The 16,309-nt window shown below is 41.7% G+C and overlaps 1 protein-coding gene across 1 annotated transcript in view; it reads right to left on the reverse strand.

Annotated features, from left to right (window-relative positions):
• The window catches only part of LOC131591673 (serine/threonine-protein kinase B-raf), an 81,575-nt gene extending 67,094 nt beyond the window's left edge, over nt 1–14,481 (reverse strand). The window contains exon 1 of the mRNA XM_058862602.1: nt 14,154–14,481. Coding sequence (XP_058718585.1) covers nt 14,154–14,285 — 132 coding nt within the window. The 5' untranslated portion in view covers nt 14,286–14,481. The remainder of the gene's footprint in view (nt 1–14,153) is intronic.
• Nucleotides 14,482–16,309: the final 1,828 nt, after the last annotated feature.

Consider the following 16,309-nt stretch of genomic DNA (forward strand, 5'->3'; position numbering starts at 1 on the left):
GGTTTATTAGTACTTAAGGAAATGTCTATTATTTGGTTATTCTGGCAATTTTACCCAGCAAAGGTTTTCCTTATCATAATGAACAATTTACTATACTTAACTCTCTGGCAATGAGAAAGATTGAGATGGAAGATTCTTCACAGACAAAGCAACACAGAATTGCAGGAGGATTTGAGGTTGGAAGGGAACTCTTTAAGTCATCTGTTCCAAGCTCCTCCTCCAAGCAGGATGCCCAGGACTATGTCCAGATGGTTTTTGAGTATCTCCAAGGATGGAGAGTCCACAGCCTCCCTAAGGCTGTGCCAGTGCTCAGTCGCCCTCACAGTAAAAATGCTTCCTGATGTTCAGAAGGAACCTCCTGTGTTTCATTTTGTGTCCACTGCCTCTGGTTCTGTCACTGGCCACTGCTGAAGACAGCCTGGCCTCATTTTCCATTTGCCCAGCATCTTTGTGGCTGTTCAGTGGATAGCCTAGCCAGCACAGCTCCTCCCTCCAGTATAGATAGCCAAATTCATCTTGTACTGGGGAGCCCTGAACTGGACACAGTACTTCAGGTGAGGCCTCACCAGTGCCAAGAAGAATGAGCCCCCACCACATCAGTTTCCAAATACTTTTTTTGCAATATCAATAACAAGTAACTTCCCCACTCATGTTATATTCTATTTCCATAACCAGAACCTTGCTTCTGTCTTCTCTTACAGTAAAGATACCAAATAACAAATATAACACCACCAGCAATACGCACAATGGAAGCATGTTATTTTGGAAAGAGAATCAAATAGCCTCCAAAAAGGGCAGAGATCTTCCTGCAAAGTTAGTAGTTAGTACCATGACATTCGTTGAACCTACTAATTTAGGCTGCCTAGCAAAATTGTGGGTGCCCCATCCCTGACAGTGCTCAAGGCCAGGTGGGACAGGGCTTTGAGCAACCTGGCTTAGTGGAAGGTTCCCTGTCCATGACAGGGCAGTTGAAACAAGATGATCTTTAAGGTCTCTTTCAACCCAAACCATTCTGTGATTCTATGATTGTTGAAAAAAAATTTTAAACTTGGTGCCAGCTGCCAGCCTACAGTGAAAATATCTTCACATGAAGAAGCTGAAATTACAGTCTAATGGAAGACAAAATCTCTCAGAGGGACCGAAAACATTGCCCTGAATTACCTAGTATATATCTGTGCAGTAAACCAAGAGCCTTTCCACAGCTGAACTTTACAGTTTAATTTTAAACTTTACAGTTTAACTTTAATATGGATTTATATAATCTTCGAAAGGCTTCTCATAGTTAAAAGTACACTGAAGGCAGAAGGAAATTTATCAAAGTCAGCCATAGCAACAATTAATTACTTGTTGCTCATAGAAATGGAGAAGCTATTTTGTGTGCCATATTCATCAAGTCTTCTGACAAGATGAGCACTTTCACAAATCTAGTATTGACTAGCATATTCTAGCCCAAGAACACATATGCCATAACAAATGTCATAGCTTCACAATTTCCTTTTAAGTGGCAACTTGTACTTCTATTTACTTAGAGCAAATGTGCCTTCTGTGTATACACTAAGAGTTTTTTGTGGTCCAGAGCAAACCTTAAGTAGCTGGCTTGAGAATGAACCCCTGTTCAGGTATACTGCATCCTACTATGCAGGGTCTATTGCTACTTCAATTCAATTGAAGGAACTCAAGTCTTTTCCTCACTGGAATCCAGAAAAAGTGACCTCATTTGACTCAGAAAAGTCTGCTGCTGGCCACCACAGCACCCACAGCTTTTGCCTCACAATAACTCCACCACCCCTGTTGCATTTTCACAGCCAGCAGCTTCAGCCCATCTTTCCTCCTTGCAGACTTGCTTGTTCAGACAACTCAGCTTGTCTGTGTCACGAGCACAGCCCAGCTTTGCAGACCTTGAGCCAAGATAGAGCCCCATCTTTGCTGTGCATAACACCCTGAAACTCTAAGTTATTCAGAATTACATCTCTGGAGTTCAGCAGCACTCACAGATATATAGGTTTCTTTAAACTGTCCATATGAAATCCAAATTTGCAAAAAATGGCCTAGGGTCTCATTGCCCATAAGCACATACATTCCAGGACATCAGCAAACAACTGCCTAACAACAGAGACACCAAAAACATGGCATACAGAATCCTTTAATCAATCAGTTCCAGACCAAAGAGCTTGTTCCTACACCACAAAATAAACCCAAGTTCTTAAAGATTAAAGTAATCCCTGTATCCACTCTTTATTGACACTTCTTTAGAAGTAAAATAAAACTGCCTGAAAGTTATTATGAAAGAACAGACCTATTTTTTTTCTTATTCTTGTATGAGCACTCCACTATATTTATGAAACCCACACCTGTAGGAAACCATAAAACCAGAGTTGTGAAGCATCTTACAGAAACACAAAAATTGATGCCAGCCTCAGAGGCAGTTCTTGGAAGTCTTAATGCATTTTGAAGTAAACCTGCAGTGCATCCAGTACTGCCCACATGCAAGTCTGGTCCCTTTCCATAGGAAACAGAATGGGGATTTGAGACACTGTTTAAACTGTAGTTCCATGAAAAAGTAATGAATCCTTTACAGCTTGGATAACCATATCATTTTTCCAAAAAAAGCATCAAATAAATGTTCCTGGCCTATCTTGTAGCATTAGGTTAAGGTTATTCTCTATCACAAGAGATTAGATTTGATTCTCCTTTTAGTGCTGCTGACACAAGGAAGCTGACGCAGGCTAACATAGACACAGGCAGCCAGACAACTGGAAATATTCCAGATATACTGGAATATATCAACTTGAATCTGCCTATTGTGGATAATTGTGCATTAATTTTGCAAATAAGCATTCCCTTACAATGCAATAAAGACAATGACCTATTTCAAGCCAGAGGCAAGTCAGATACAGTAGAAGTCTAAATCCATTCTATTCAGGGAAGATTATGGCTGCACAAATCACAGAATATGTTGAGTTTGAAGGTACCCACAAGGATCATCAAGTCCAACTCCCACCCCTGCACAGGACCATCCCCAGGAGTCACACCAGGAGCCTGTTCCAGCGCCCTCCCAGGGAAGCGATCATAGCACCAATCCTGAGAAAGCTCAAGAAGCCTTCGGACAATAGTTTCAGGTACACAGAAGGTTAAGCCACAAAGTTATTTTCGCATCCCTTGCTGCTTGTCAAAATGTGCAGTGCCTGAGACATCACAAAGCAAACATATCTTTCGTACTTTCTGCACCTGGCATCACTACTCAAATCTTACAGAGCATCCCAACTCCACGCTGTATGATTCATACTTGGTAGAAGACACTGAAAGTTCAAATCTATTCTGTAAGAAAAAAAACTGCATTATTTGCCCAGGAACAGTATGTCCTGCATTTGGATTATCACACTTAGTGATAACACAGAATACTCTGATAGACCTAACAATGTAATTAAAGAATAAACCAATTGAAAAATTAAGCATTTCATTTGGAAACTGCTTTATAAATACGACAAAATCATCAATACCTATCCAATACTATTCCAATCAGTCCTTTCAGTCTTCTTTCTTACATGATCAATTCAATTGTTTGGTCCTCTGAGCAAGGATCCACTTGTCAGAAAACACTTAAGAAAGCTGTCATGTATGAGATTGTCTTTAGGTTTATATCAACTAATTTGAAAGTGAGATGCTTGGTGAAAGATAGGCAAGAGAACATAGTAATGGGTTTAATACCGGAGCAGCCCACCAAACCATTTGCATGGCAAGATGCAAAATGTGTGGGTTTGAACTTCTATGCTGACCATCACTGTTGCCTCTTTCTTGCACTTTGGTACCTCCTTCAGGTACTTTCCCCCCCTCACTCATCTTGGTCCTAGTTCTCTTCTTAACTCTTACTAAGCTTGCTTCTCATTTTCTGCAGACATGTGCTGGAACAAGCACAGACAGTGGGACGAAGAGTCCTTGCCTTCCTCCAGTATGCCAGGCTATAGCTCCTCTCCTTTTCTGTGTGGAAGCTTCTTTCAAGTTGTGCATCCACTGTGCTAATTTTTCCACTTTTCCTACTCTCCTGGCTCTTCTTGCTTACCACATTTTCAACAGCGCAGTTAAAGTTTTTACTAAACAAATGTGACAAATACCAACAGCTGAAAAGCTTTACTGAATTGAAAACCAGCTTGCAATGGCTTTCATATGAGAGTTTATGCAAGTGAAATGAAGGTCAACATCAAGCTTGACTTTCCTAGCTCATATTTCTCAACTTTTTATTAATCTCAGTGAATAATTTTTATCATTTTTATTTATAGGTCCTTTAAAACATCTGAGATAGCCAACAAAGGAACACTGTCAAAGTCTGTATGTAGGTAGCTCAAGATTAGTCAATAAAACTTACAACCACAGACTAGTAAATAAGTTACAGAAAGCAATATCTAAAGAAGTGACTGTAGCCAAGAGAAAAAGGATCCATTATCTTTTTTTCCACAAAAGCCTGTGAACGTATCTTTCTAGATTCATGATGAATTACCTTAGGGAAGATGTAAAATACTATGTTTAGGAAGGAAAATCCTCAAGAAGAGGTACAACATTTTCAGTACCATCCTGCTTGACAACTAGGATCATAACTAGGTCAATTAATACAGTAATGTGATCAGTGAGCATCTGCTAGAAGCACAGCAGTCAATTAAATATTAAAAAGGCTTCAAGATGAAAATCTATTTTCCGTTTAACAAGTAACAGTTTTTATGAAGGCAAGACTAACTTGTAACTAGCAGTGCAGGTTCCAGCTGCAGCTGACACTGCTCCTGTTGAACAAAACCACCTCACCAAAACTAAACACCCAATAACTTCGACCCTTCTCCAAGAAACTAGGAAACTAAGTTAACACTTGCGTATCAAAGTGTCATCTTTGAAGAGCTCACAGATCTTCAATAAACTGTCTCTCATTTCTTTGCAAACCATCAGTTGCAACTGAGAGCAATCTATGCCTTTTGCTTTCATTAATTCTAAACACAAACCCAATTGCTCATCATTCAGCTCTACTCTTAAAGCCAAATAAACAGTCATTCAGTCTGACAGGCCTTTGCCCCTTAAGTTACCTCCTCTTTAACAAAGAAAATCAGTCTTCAAATGCTCCTTACATCTTGCAAGTGTTTAAAAATATTTTTTAAACTAAATTTAAAAATTGTAAAGAATAAAGCATTGAAATCTATCCTTGTAACATAACCAAGTTTCTCTGTAAGAGTGAAGCCACCAAGAGCTTTAGGCACTGACTGATTTGCAGCTCACACCAGCCAAGATGCCAGTGCAATTATCATATTGTCCTTGGTTTTTTACCCCTGCTCTCTTCTTTACTATTTCTCCATAACATAAACCTTTGGCTGAACCCTTTCAGTACGCTAAACAAGTGAAAAATTGTTCTCTTTGTCAAGGTTAGCTTTCTGCCAGTCTACTGTGCTTAAAACAGCTTGGCAAAGGACCCAGTGATCATCTCAGCTGGTGAAAAAGCCACCTTTCCTCTCTATAGCTCACAGTTAGATGGATTCAGGCCACCATGAAGCAGCATCCTTCCTGTTTAGGCTTCAATTCTCTTTCATTCTCCCACTTTTTCCATCACCTGCCATCTTTGCTGCTTGCTGCTAAGTAGAATTTGCCTCCAAGCACTATAAAAAGGAAAGTTAACAAATGTTCTCTACCACAGTAGAACAGCAGTGTGTGGAAAAATAAGAGCTGCCTATATCCCTCATTTAAATCATTAACCACCAGTTGCACAGCTAAATCTTTAATTCCGTATTTTTCATGGCTTTTGTGTTGCAGTACTACTAGTCCTTCTTATTCACTCTGATACTAATTCAGTAGTCACGAGGATCACGCACAGAACGAGTTCGGGAACAATTCACTGTATTTACATTCATGAATTCAACAACTTCTCCCTAGACAGTAACAAGTTAAAAAAAAAAAAAATAAAAGAAGAAATAAACTACCTAGGTTTTCTTACCTGTTTAAGAAGGCAATTTTGCATTAACCAGGTAACTACCACAGAATCTCAATAACAATAAATACATGCATTGTTGACATTTAAAAAGATCATAATGAAGATGCCAGACTATTTCTCTGCACACCTTAAGCTGAAAAGTCACATTTGTGATGGAAAGCAGGAAGCCAGCCAGCTAATTACAATAATTGCCTATAAGAAGCAAATGCTCGTCCAGTAGAGCTCTTACACAGCTTGGGTCACATTAATTAAAATGACAAAACAAATAAACTCAGTTTCAGCTGAACTACAGAACTTAATTCTTCTCTCTCCTTGCCAGACTACACAATTAATTACACTACGCTGAAAAGATAATCAGCACCTATTTAAAAGTTCATATTACCAATCCATAAAATAATTTGTTACAAACTTCGCAATATTCCACCACTAAACTGTTACTACATAGTGACTACTGTGCATAGTTTCCTACCAGCTGATTAGAAAATGTAAAAGACAGCTGGAATTGTTGGTCAAGTAGAAATATACTCTGCTTGTTTAGAAATATCTGTGATCCAATAAAGAAATTAAGGTATCCTATTTTTATCACAAACAGATCTCAAAAGCTGAAATAGAGCAAATGTACTTGTTTTTTTCTTTTTATTTTTAAAACACAAGTTATGTGCTCCTAGTCAAGGAAAAGTCAAATAGGAACTGCCACAGAAACCACATTGTCCTAAACAGCATTCTATCTTCTACTCAACAGACCATCCTGCCTTAGCAACACCAGTACCACCCTGGAAAATGAAATAATTTAAAAGGCAGAATTGGCTCCTTGCCATCCATTGTAGAATTAGGAGAATTAAAAAAAAAATAAATACCCTCACCACTTAACCTAGAATCTGAAAAAAGTTACATCAATTTTCAATGATTTACATAGGCTTAAAAATGTCACAAGAAACAGTACAAACTGTATTCTAGCAGAATTATAGAACGCTTAAAGAAATCTTTTCTGAAAGCTACCTCAGACTATACTAAAGACTCACATTTAAATCTACATTACTTAAACCTATTATAGAGAATATTTGACCTATTATGTTTAATTAATAAAATTTCAAAACCTGATCAAAGACTGAGGCACCAATATACAACCATCCAGTTCCAAACATCTAGACACTACCAACTTCTTAGTCATAATGGTGTATTTTATTTCAGGCTGATTTTATAGTGCTTTTCAAACATTATTAGTGAATAACTTGTACTAGAGAGAGAAAAACTAGCCACACTATTCTGACTCCAGAAATGTGTACCCTCAAAACAAACCCCTTATCTGAGATAAACAAGAGTAAAAAAATTAAGCCACGGTGTCTGTGATCCAAGTGTCAGAAAATGTTGCCTGAACACATTGTAACTGCATTCGGAGAGTATTTATTACTTACCAGCGCATTTAACAAGCGCTTTACTAATAATGATACTGTTCAAGAAGCCTCACTATGTAACAGATCAAGACATTAGATCTGGCATCCCCCTTTCTGGGGTCAAAAGAAAAATTCCTAGCTACTTAGTTACGCAACACATTTTTAAACTAAGTTCAATCGCTCATTACCAGCCTTTTCTGCTTGTCTCCCAGAGAAAGATTTTAAACAAAGTTGGTATGTTTCATGTAGAAATTGAATTACCCCTTTGTGCTAAGCTTTGTGCAGGTATACTGGGAGAACCCACAAAAACATTTCTCTCGATCAGAACCTTAGAAAAACAAAAGTGCCCTTCAGTGCTCAAACACACTCACATGATCTCCTGAATTTAATACAGATAGTGTGGAAAATTCATTTGATACCGAGCACTATATCTGGCACTGCAAAACAAGCTCCATTTTGAAGAGAGGCTCTGTTTTCTGATTTTAAACGCTTATGTTGGTTGGGGAGCATCATGGTGGGATAATAACTGGCATTACTGCTCCCTCAAAACTCCTGCCTGAACTGGCAGCACCTCCAGTTAAAGAGAAGGATTACAAATTAGACTTTTGCCTGTTATACTCTTTTTTGCTAGGGTTCACATTCCTAAAACATCATCAGAAACAGAATAAAGAAAGACACTGTTGCTGCTCTTCCAAAACTCACAAATGCTAAAAAGGTGCAACAAACCAAATGTAGCAAAGGGCTTAAGCAGGAGAAAAAAAAGAAGAAAAGGCATGTAATTCTGCATCAACCAGCTTTCTTTAGCACTGGCCACAGAAGGGAGAATTAGCTGACTGAACATGTTATTTCAACGTTTTGGAAAGAAGGTGTGCACAGGAGGGAGGATTAGGAGGATTCCACTGTATGCCCCAAAAGCTCAAGAGCAACTGGAATAAAAAACACTGAAGCAAAGGAACGTGTATATTGCATGCTGACTTCTGTGTCCTGCACTAGCTATGAGAAAGTAGCTGTGTTCACACACAGATGTGTGAACGGTTGAAAATGATGAAAACCATCTCACACCTCACAAAACGAAATACTGTACCCAGAACTCTCACGTGGTCAAGGCTGTTGGAAACATACGCTTGCTACACAAGAAGCTCACAGACACTTTCACATCCCTGGCACACTGGCAAAGCTATGGCATGCAATCCTATTTCTGTAAAAGGCATGCTCAGAAGGGCTCCAGAGAAACCAAGGAAGATTGTTACAACCTGACAGGGGAAGCTCAACACCATAAAGCCTAAGGTGTCAGGACCTAAATCTGCCAAATCCAACTAAGGAAGTCTCATCTGAGCACAACTTCTTATTAAAATATAAAAAAATTAAGGCCCCAATGGAGTTTCATGGGACAAAGATTATTTATAATAACCAAACAGAAAAGGGGTAACACACACACACACACCATACTACCACTACTCCCCCTTACCGCAGTCCTTTAGCATCCAACTTCACAAGCGTTTTGGAACTCATTGGGTGCTCCTCATGTTGAGGAGATTCCATTCACTAAGTTTGCAGAAACTAAGCAAAAGCAATGCTGATTTTCTTCAGTACCAGTGAGTGGAGTCAATTCAGGACAGGACCTATGTGGTATCAAATGGGCACAAGGGAGTAGATCTGGCTGGGGGTGACGTGGGCACAGCAAAGGGCAAGACCTCCAGCTCCGGGTCTCAGATTTGATTGACTTGGCTCTAACCGCCCAGATGGAGCAGCAGCAGCCACAGGGACTACAATTATGACAGGGCATTTTTGATACATTGTACATTTCACAACATTTCAGAAGCCACTGGTTCAAACTGAAAACAAAACTTACACTTGGCCAAAACTGCGTTTCAAAAAACCCCCTCCATTAAACCTGAAACCCCTTCCTTGGATGGCCGGACTGGAAGAGAATTAGCAATTCCATGAACAATCGAAACCTTCTTTTGTTTCTCTTGTAAGTACAAATAAAATTGGATTGCCTTCTAAATCAAATTTTCTCCAAAATATTTCATGCATTCAAATTTTTTGATAGATATAACAATTAATTAAACTGAACTACAAATTTGTTACAAAGTGGAATGTTGCAGCCTTAAGGAAACTCGGGGGTTATCAGTTTAATTTAAAAGATAGCTGCCATCAAAAGGTATCTGCATTAAAAAAAACCCCGACCAAACCAAAAACACAGCCAAACTCAAAACACATTTGGTCTACAGTATTTTTAACTTCATGCAACAAAAGAACTGCCATTCCTGGCTAAACACGTGTCAAGAAGTGTATTATTAGAACAGCTTTAAAAATAAAGAGATCTTTGAGTTTAACAACTATAACAAAATACAAACAGGAATTAAGAATTGAAACTGTAAGTCAGGGAAAAAAAAATCAGTACTAAACATTTTGTATCCAACCAATTTGTGGATATCCACAGAGATAAGAAACAAGCCTCCCAAGACATCATAACCTTCTAGAAGGAGCCACCACTGTATTAAGCAAGTTTTGTGTTATCAAACAAGCTACCACAGGACAGAGCTGTTAATCCTATTCCCTTTTGGGAAAAACATCATAAGCAGAAATCTCTACTATCCCCATTAAACCCAAGTACTTCAAGGTTGTGTTCTAATGTTTGATCCACCTTGCCAGAAATAAATCATAAAAACCTTAAGGAAAAAAATGATGAGAGGTTACCAAACTCATTGTCTTTTTTTTACACCTGGATCAAAGTTCCCCCTTCACTCCTGATACATTTTTGCCTGTTCAGATGACAGTTTATTAATGAACAGCTTATTTATAAGTTCAGAAAGTTTATTTTCATGCTTCACTACTCCTAGCCATAAAGAAAAACATCTCAGTAACATGGAACCATCTCCTCTGCTACCACTTAAACTCACTACTTCTGGCAGTAATCACCACAAGCCTGGCAAACAAGTTATTTGAATTCTTCTTTGCATCAGATTTCACAATTTCCATTTCTATTTTCAACAACTTCAGATTTTACTGAGTCTTTTTTCACAGCTCTGACCTTCCAGACTTCACATCACTGCTAGTACTCTGCTCTCGATTTCCCTCAGCCAGACCATGCATTTCTCAAAGCTGTGACCCGAAGTCAGACAGTATTCAGCCATGGCCTTTCCCATGCTATGTAAAAGAAACAATTATTTCATGTATCTTTTGAGGTATACTATTGCAGAATATTAGGTACATGACGCTTCACATCCAGCTCCACTTTAACTTGTCCTCACAGTTAAATAGGATGTCATTCACAGACTATGAAGTTAGCTCAATCACTGAATACAAAAGCAAGGAAATGTAATTGCGATGGAACATAAAATGTATTCCCAAAACTACAAAATCAATGAAGTAAAAAACCACTCACATTGTTTCAAGTTTCCAAATAAGTAGCAAGTTTAATAGCGAACTCTTTAGAGAAACAGACACTCTAAAGGAAAGTTATTCTAATACCCAGCACCCCATAGGGTCCCTAAATGCTACTGCAACAAAATCAATCCCACTTTTACTTCATGTACCTACATTATGTTATGAGAACCCATCACTTACTTCATATTGTAAGGTTAGAATGAAAAGGCATCACTATCTTCATTTTATATATCTTTTCATCCATTCTCCATTTTACTCTTAAATCTGTTCCATAGGATTAAGGTTTCTAAATCTATAACTAATATTCATGCAGGATAAATTCCAGCATTGCTGCCTAGAACACAACCATGCAGTAGCTCAGGCCCTCACTTCACAGCCTTCAAAGTAATTTTTTTCTTATAAAGAGCAGTTTAGGGCACAAAGCTCTGAGTACAGAAAATCCCATTTGAATTATTTAATATTGGTGTAAATAGTCTCTAGCAACAAGAGCAGAACCTTTTCCTCCCAGCTGTCACACACTCCTTACTATATCAACAACCCTGCAATGCTTTGAAAACCTTCCATCCAAACAATCTCTTGTCCCGAGAAGTCATGCTGGGGAAGAAGCCAACTTCTGTGCCTGTGGATGCCAGCTTGCATCCGAGGCCTCCCAGCACCAGCGGCCAAACAGAGAGTGGAAGAGGAAAAAATTTCTTCCAAACACACTTGCCCCTACCCTTTCCAAATCCTTCTGTCTGAAAGAAGTAGCCATTTCCTGTATCTTTTCTATGACTGCATGGACAACTACCCTTACCAACTCCGAGTTTCAATACAGAGGAAAAAGGATTAAGCAATTATTACACTATTTATTAGAAAATATATAATTCTCATTACTAGAAGACTTATAGTAACAGCACTTAGGCTACCAAAGCAACCTTTAAAGACATAAATTCACTATTTGATTACAATCTGGTCATGAGTTGAACAATATGGCTTAAATCTGTTTTTCAAAGCCCTAACCCTTGAGAATTCATAAGGGACAGTGATGCAGCTGTAACCAACACAGAGCACTTGATGACAATCTCAATACAGAACATCTTGTTTATCAGAGGGTTCTAACAAACAAGTAAGTGTAAGATGACTTCAATTTATGTCAGAAATTCTTCTCTGCTCCCCTTTTAAGAGCAGAAACTGAGTGCAGGACTAAAGGTCTGCCTTCTGGAAATCAGGACTGCATTTCCCTAAAGACTATAGGAACTGAAACCTTTTCAGGTATTGCCTTAAATAAGTAAGGTCATGCTCCTTGACAGGCTTCCACAGCAAGGTTGCTAAAGCCTAGATTTACCTTGTCTTGAAGCAATGAAACAAAACACTAGAACATGTACTTACATTGCAGCCATGAGTCAGTTACAAGCACTTCAGTATTTTTCTGACTTATGTCACTTTGAACTTGCATTACACTTTAGGTTGGCTTGTTTTAGTATTAAGGATAGTTTCCATTTTAACTGTGTCAGCAATTTTTTGGGCTTGAACTTCATTAAGGTACAGCTTTAAGTGAAGTAATAGGTGTACTTATACAGTAAACAAAACTTAATTACCTACAACTTGAGGAAGAACCAGCTAAGTACAGAACAAAACCACATCAGAAAACAAAAACTCTGCAACCAGCTCTGCCTTGAGACCCGTGTGTTTCAGTATTTCCAATGCAGAAGGTGTTTCCTTTTAAATAATACAAGACTATCCTCCACACACCTCCTACATACTTACACCCATACCGACAACATATCAACCTTTCTGCTCGGCAGGTGTTCCGCATGCTGGACCACTTGTCTCTCTGCCTCATCCAGGGAAGATACTCAGGATGGAAGCAGAAGCAGCCACACTATGTAATTTACCATTTGGAATCAAATCTGACTGACAGAGTCTAAAACATTTTTGAAGTTCAAGTGACTTAGAGCAGTTTCACAGACACCCCCTTCAGTACAAAAATTATTTTTCTAAAAAATTCTTGCCTCCTGCCACTGCCTTCTCCTCTCTTCTATATTTCAGTTTAAGCAGCTGAGCTGTATTGATATTGCTGTTTCTAGGGCCACAATATAAACCAACTACTGGATTAATTACATAGATTTTTTTTTTTAATTACAGAATACAGAATTACAGAATTCAATTACAGAAATAACTGAGAAATTCAGAAGCTTTTTAACCTCACTTTTCTGCTAAAAGCGTTTGTTTGTTAAACCCCTCTCTTCAGGTGTTTGGGTTTCTCAACCAGCTGAAGAGTTTCTCCTTACTCAGGAAAGTTCAGACTGGACCAGCATTACTCAAGGTGTTTAATCACCATGCTGGGTAGGTGTAAAATAGATGTGTACTGCCGAGTTTTGCCTACCTTCAGCAAGTAAGTCAGGAACTCCTTAAGATGAGGGAATCAACTTCACGTCTTGCCAGCATCTATAGGGATGGACTCTTTCCCTACTTCTCCTTTCCGGCCATCTACCCAGCACAAGCTCTAGCACTTCTCAAACTTCTCAACTCACTGTGCTGTCAATAAATGGATACAACCCCAGCCTTTGGGGAGTCTGGAATCAAATTCGACCCCTCTGAGAGCAGCTAGTCCAAGCCAGCTCATTTTCCCTGCTGGAGGCTGGAAAGGAGAGGCTCCCCGGTGGGCTGGGCATCTCGCAGGGCCATAAGGCTGCTCAGAGATGAGAGGTCTTGTACCAACTGCACAGACACATCGGGGAAAGCCGATCAGAAACACTCTCCAGCCGGTAACGCTGAGAACAAAACAGCAGAGCTTCTGGCATCTGTATTTACCTCCAGAACAGACTCGAGGGATGGCATCTGGCAGGTTGGTCTGCCTTGGATGCCTACAGTGCTTTGAATCTGCGAAGCACCTTGTGTTGTTACCGCACAGTTTATTCCCCCTTCCGAAAACATTTCAGAAGCGTTCGCAACTCACACTTCAGCCCCAGCAAAACAGGTAGTACCGCTCGCTCCCCGTGGGATTGGGAAGTTAAGTAATAAGCCCCAAAAACACAGGAAGTATGTAAGAAAGACACCAACCAGAGGCCTGACATCCTCACTGCCTCCACGGTGCCCTGTCCGTTAACATTTCCTAAGACGCTTTGTGCAAAAAACGTCCACAAAAGGCACGTCCGCAAAGCGAACCGAACCCAACCTGGGGTTAGAAATACATTTCGAGTGTTTTAAACCATCGGTGGGAAACGATGGCAAACCCCCACAGAGCACCTTCTCCGGACACGGCACCCGCGGCCGCAGAGGCGCCGAGCCGGGCTTCTCCGCAACCCGACCGGGACCCGCACCCTCCCCACCGCGGCCCCCGCTCCCGGCCCCCGCCGGCACGGGCCGCCCCCGGCACGGCCGGGCCCGAGCCCCGGGGGCGGGCGGCCGCCGCGTGGCCTCACCTCCTCCGGTATGGCCGGGTCCCCGCTGCCGCCCCCCGCGTAGCCGGCGCCGAGCGCGGGCGGCTCGGGCTCCATGTCCCCGTTGAAGAGCGAGGCCCCCTCGGCGCTGCCGCCGCTGCTCAGCGCCGCCATCTTGGGCCGGAGCGCCGGGTCGAGGGCGGGGCCGGGGGCGGCCGCGTCCCCGCCGCCGGGGCGGCCCCAGCCGCGACCCGTAGTGCGAGGGGCGGGCGGCGAGCGCGGTCCCGGCCCGCTCCCAGCGCCGCCGGCGCGTCACGGCCGGCCTCGTGACGTCACACAGAATCGCCGCGGCCACGGCGCATGGGCCCGCCTGACGTCACCGGGAAGCACCGTGACGTCACGGCGCGACCGCCCCGTCGCCCTGGGAACTCGGACGTGGGCTCGGGCCCCGCCTCCTCCCCGCGGCCCCGCCCGCCGCAGCGCCCCCTGGCGGCGCGGGCGCGCAGCGGCGGCAGCGGGAACCGGGAACCGGGGAGCGCACACACGGCTGCGGCATCGCGCTGAACACCACTGCCGACGGCTCTGCGGGTCCTTCCCGGCAGCGGGGAAACCCGGGATGCCGGCGGAATTCAAACGAGGAACGAGTAGGACGCCGGGCATCCCTCGGCGAACAGCGGCGCTGCGGCTCTGGGGTGAATCCTCACAAGCACGAACCGTGCGGCAGCGACAGACACGCTCCCAAAACCCCCATGTTAACCTGCCGGCTGTAACTCTAGTGAAAACTGAAATATTCGATCCCTAGGATCGATAAAACATCCCTGTTTTTTTCACTGATAGCACTTCAGGCCTTGGCCGCCCAAACTGCTGCTGTGTTTGTCACGTTTCCACAGGATGCTCCAAGCTAGGGAAAGGTCAGGTCTGGCTCAGCAGACATCGGGACCCCTTCTTGTCCTCGGGAACACCACTGCTGTCCCCCAAAATTGCTCCCCGCCTTGTGCCCAGTGCCATCTGTCCCCAAAGTGGCCGTGTGTTCCCATCTGAAGTAAAACCTTGACCTGTGTCTAATCCCTGTATGCCACACCCATTGGAATGCTGCTTACACACGTAAAACACCTGCTAAATCAGGTGCTTTAAGCTGCTTTCTTGCTGCAAAAGTCTTTATCATAAATAAAAAAATTGCAACCTTATTTGAGTGCATTGCAAAGAAAAGCTGATGGACCAGAAAAGCAGCAGGACTTCAGAGAAAGGTTGTTCTAACAGAGCCTGATATATTTTTTGGCGGCCAGCTAAAATACACTAGGTTGAAACCTGCAAGTGCAAGATCCTTATCTTTGTTTCATTTCAGTTGTGAGTGTGTAACTGCACAACTTCTTAACATAGTGATGATGGTGAGAGAACTGAGGTTTCTGTTTCACCGTTCACACTATGGGCCATTGCTGTGGAAAAGCATTTCAAATGCAGTTCAATACTGGCAGTGTTGCAACTGGTAAATAAATGCAACTTCAATTTAATATTTCAGTGGGTTCTAATTGATTTTTTTTACAGGCTATGCTTGCTGAGAGAGGAGCCTGGGGTTTCCTGTGACTGGAGCCCTGCAGTGCAGTCAACAGAAAGGCTACATAACGACATAAGAATCAAATGTACAGACTAAGCAGTTGGCCAAGTTTAGACATTTCTGTCTAATAGCCACATTAATGAAGAGGGTAATTATCAGCAATTCCTGCTATGTGGCGGGAATACGTAACAGTAGAGAAAAAATGCACACAAACTCTGTAAAATAACACCCATGCTGAGGACTGAACACGTGGACAAGTCTCTGATCTCTGAAGGAAAAGGCAGCAGAGGTAATAGGAGATGGTTCTCTCAGCACACAGCCTGTTGTGGAAAAGCTGTCAGAGTAATAGAGGTTAACTAACAGAGTAAGTCCATTCATTTCCATGAAATTTATACCAAGGGATAATTTAGTCTCAATGTCCAGAACGTAGTCATAACTTTCTTTTATTCCCCAAGCAATTTATGTCCAGGACATAACCCTAGCAGTGGAATTAGTAGACTACTATCAATCTATAACTTGTAATACCTTTCCCATTGCTTTTAGTAGTGTTGGGTCTCTTTCTTCTGATGTTCTGATTATTTCCAGAAGATTTTCATTCACTTAGAATTTTGCTAGACTTTCTTATCACATTTGATGTTCCACT

The sequence above is a fragment of the Poecile atricapillus genome, chromosome W (genome assembly GCF_030490865.1).
Source record: "Poecile atricapillus isolate bPoeAtr1 chromosome W, bPoeAtr1.hap1, whole genome shotgun sequence".
NCBI classification, from domain to species: Eukaryota; Metazoa; Chordata; class Aves; order Passeriformes; family Paridae; genus Poecile; species Poecile atricapillus.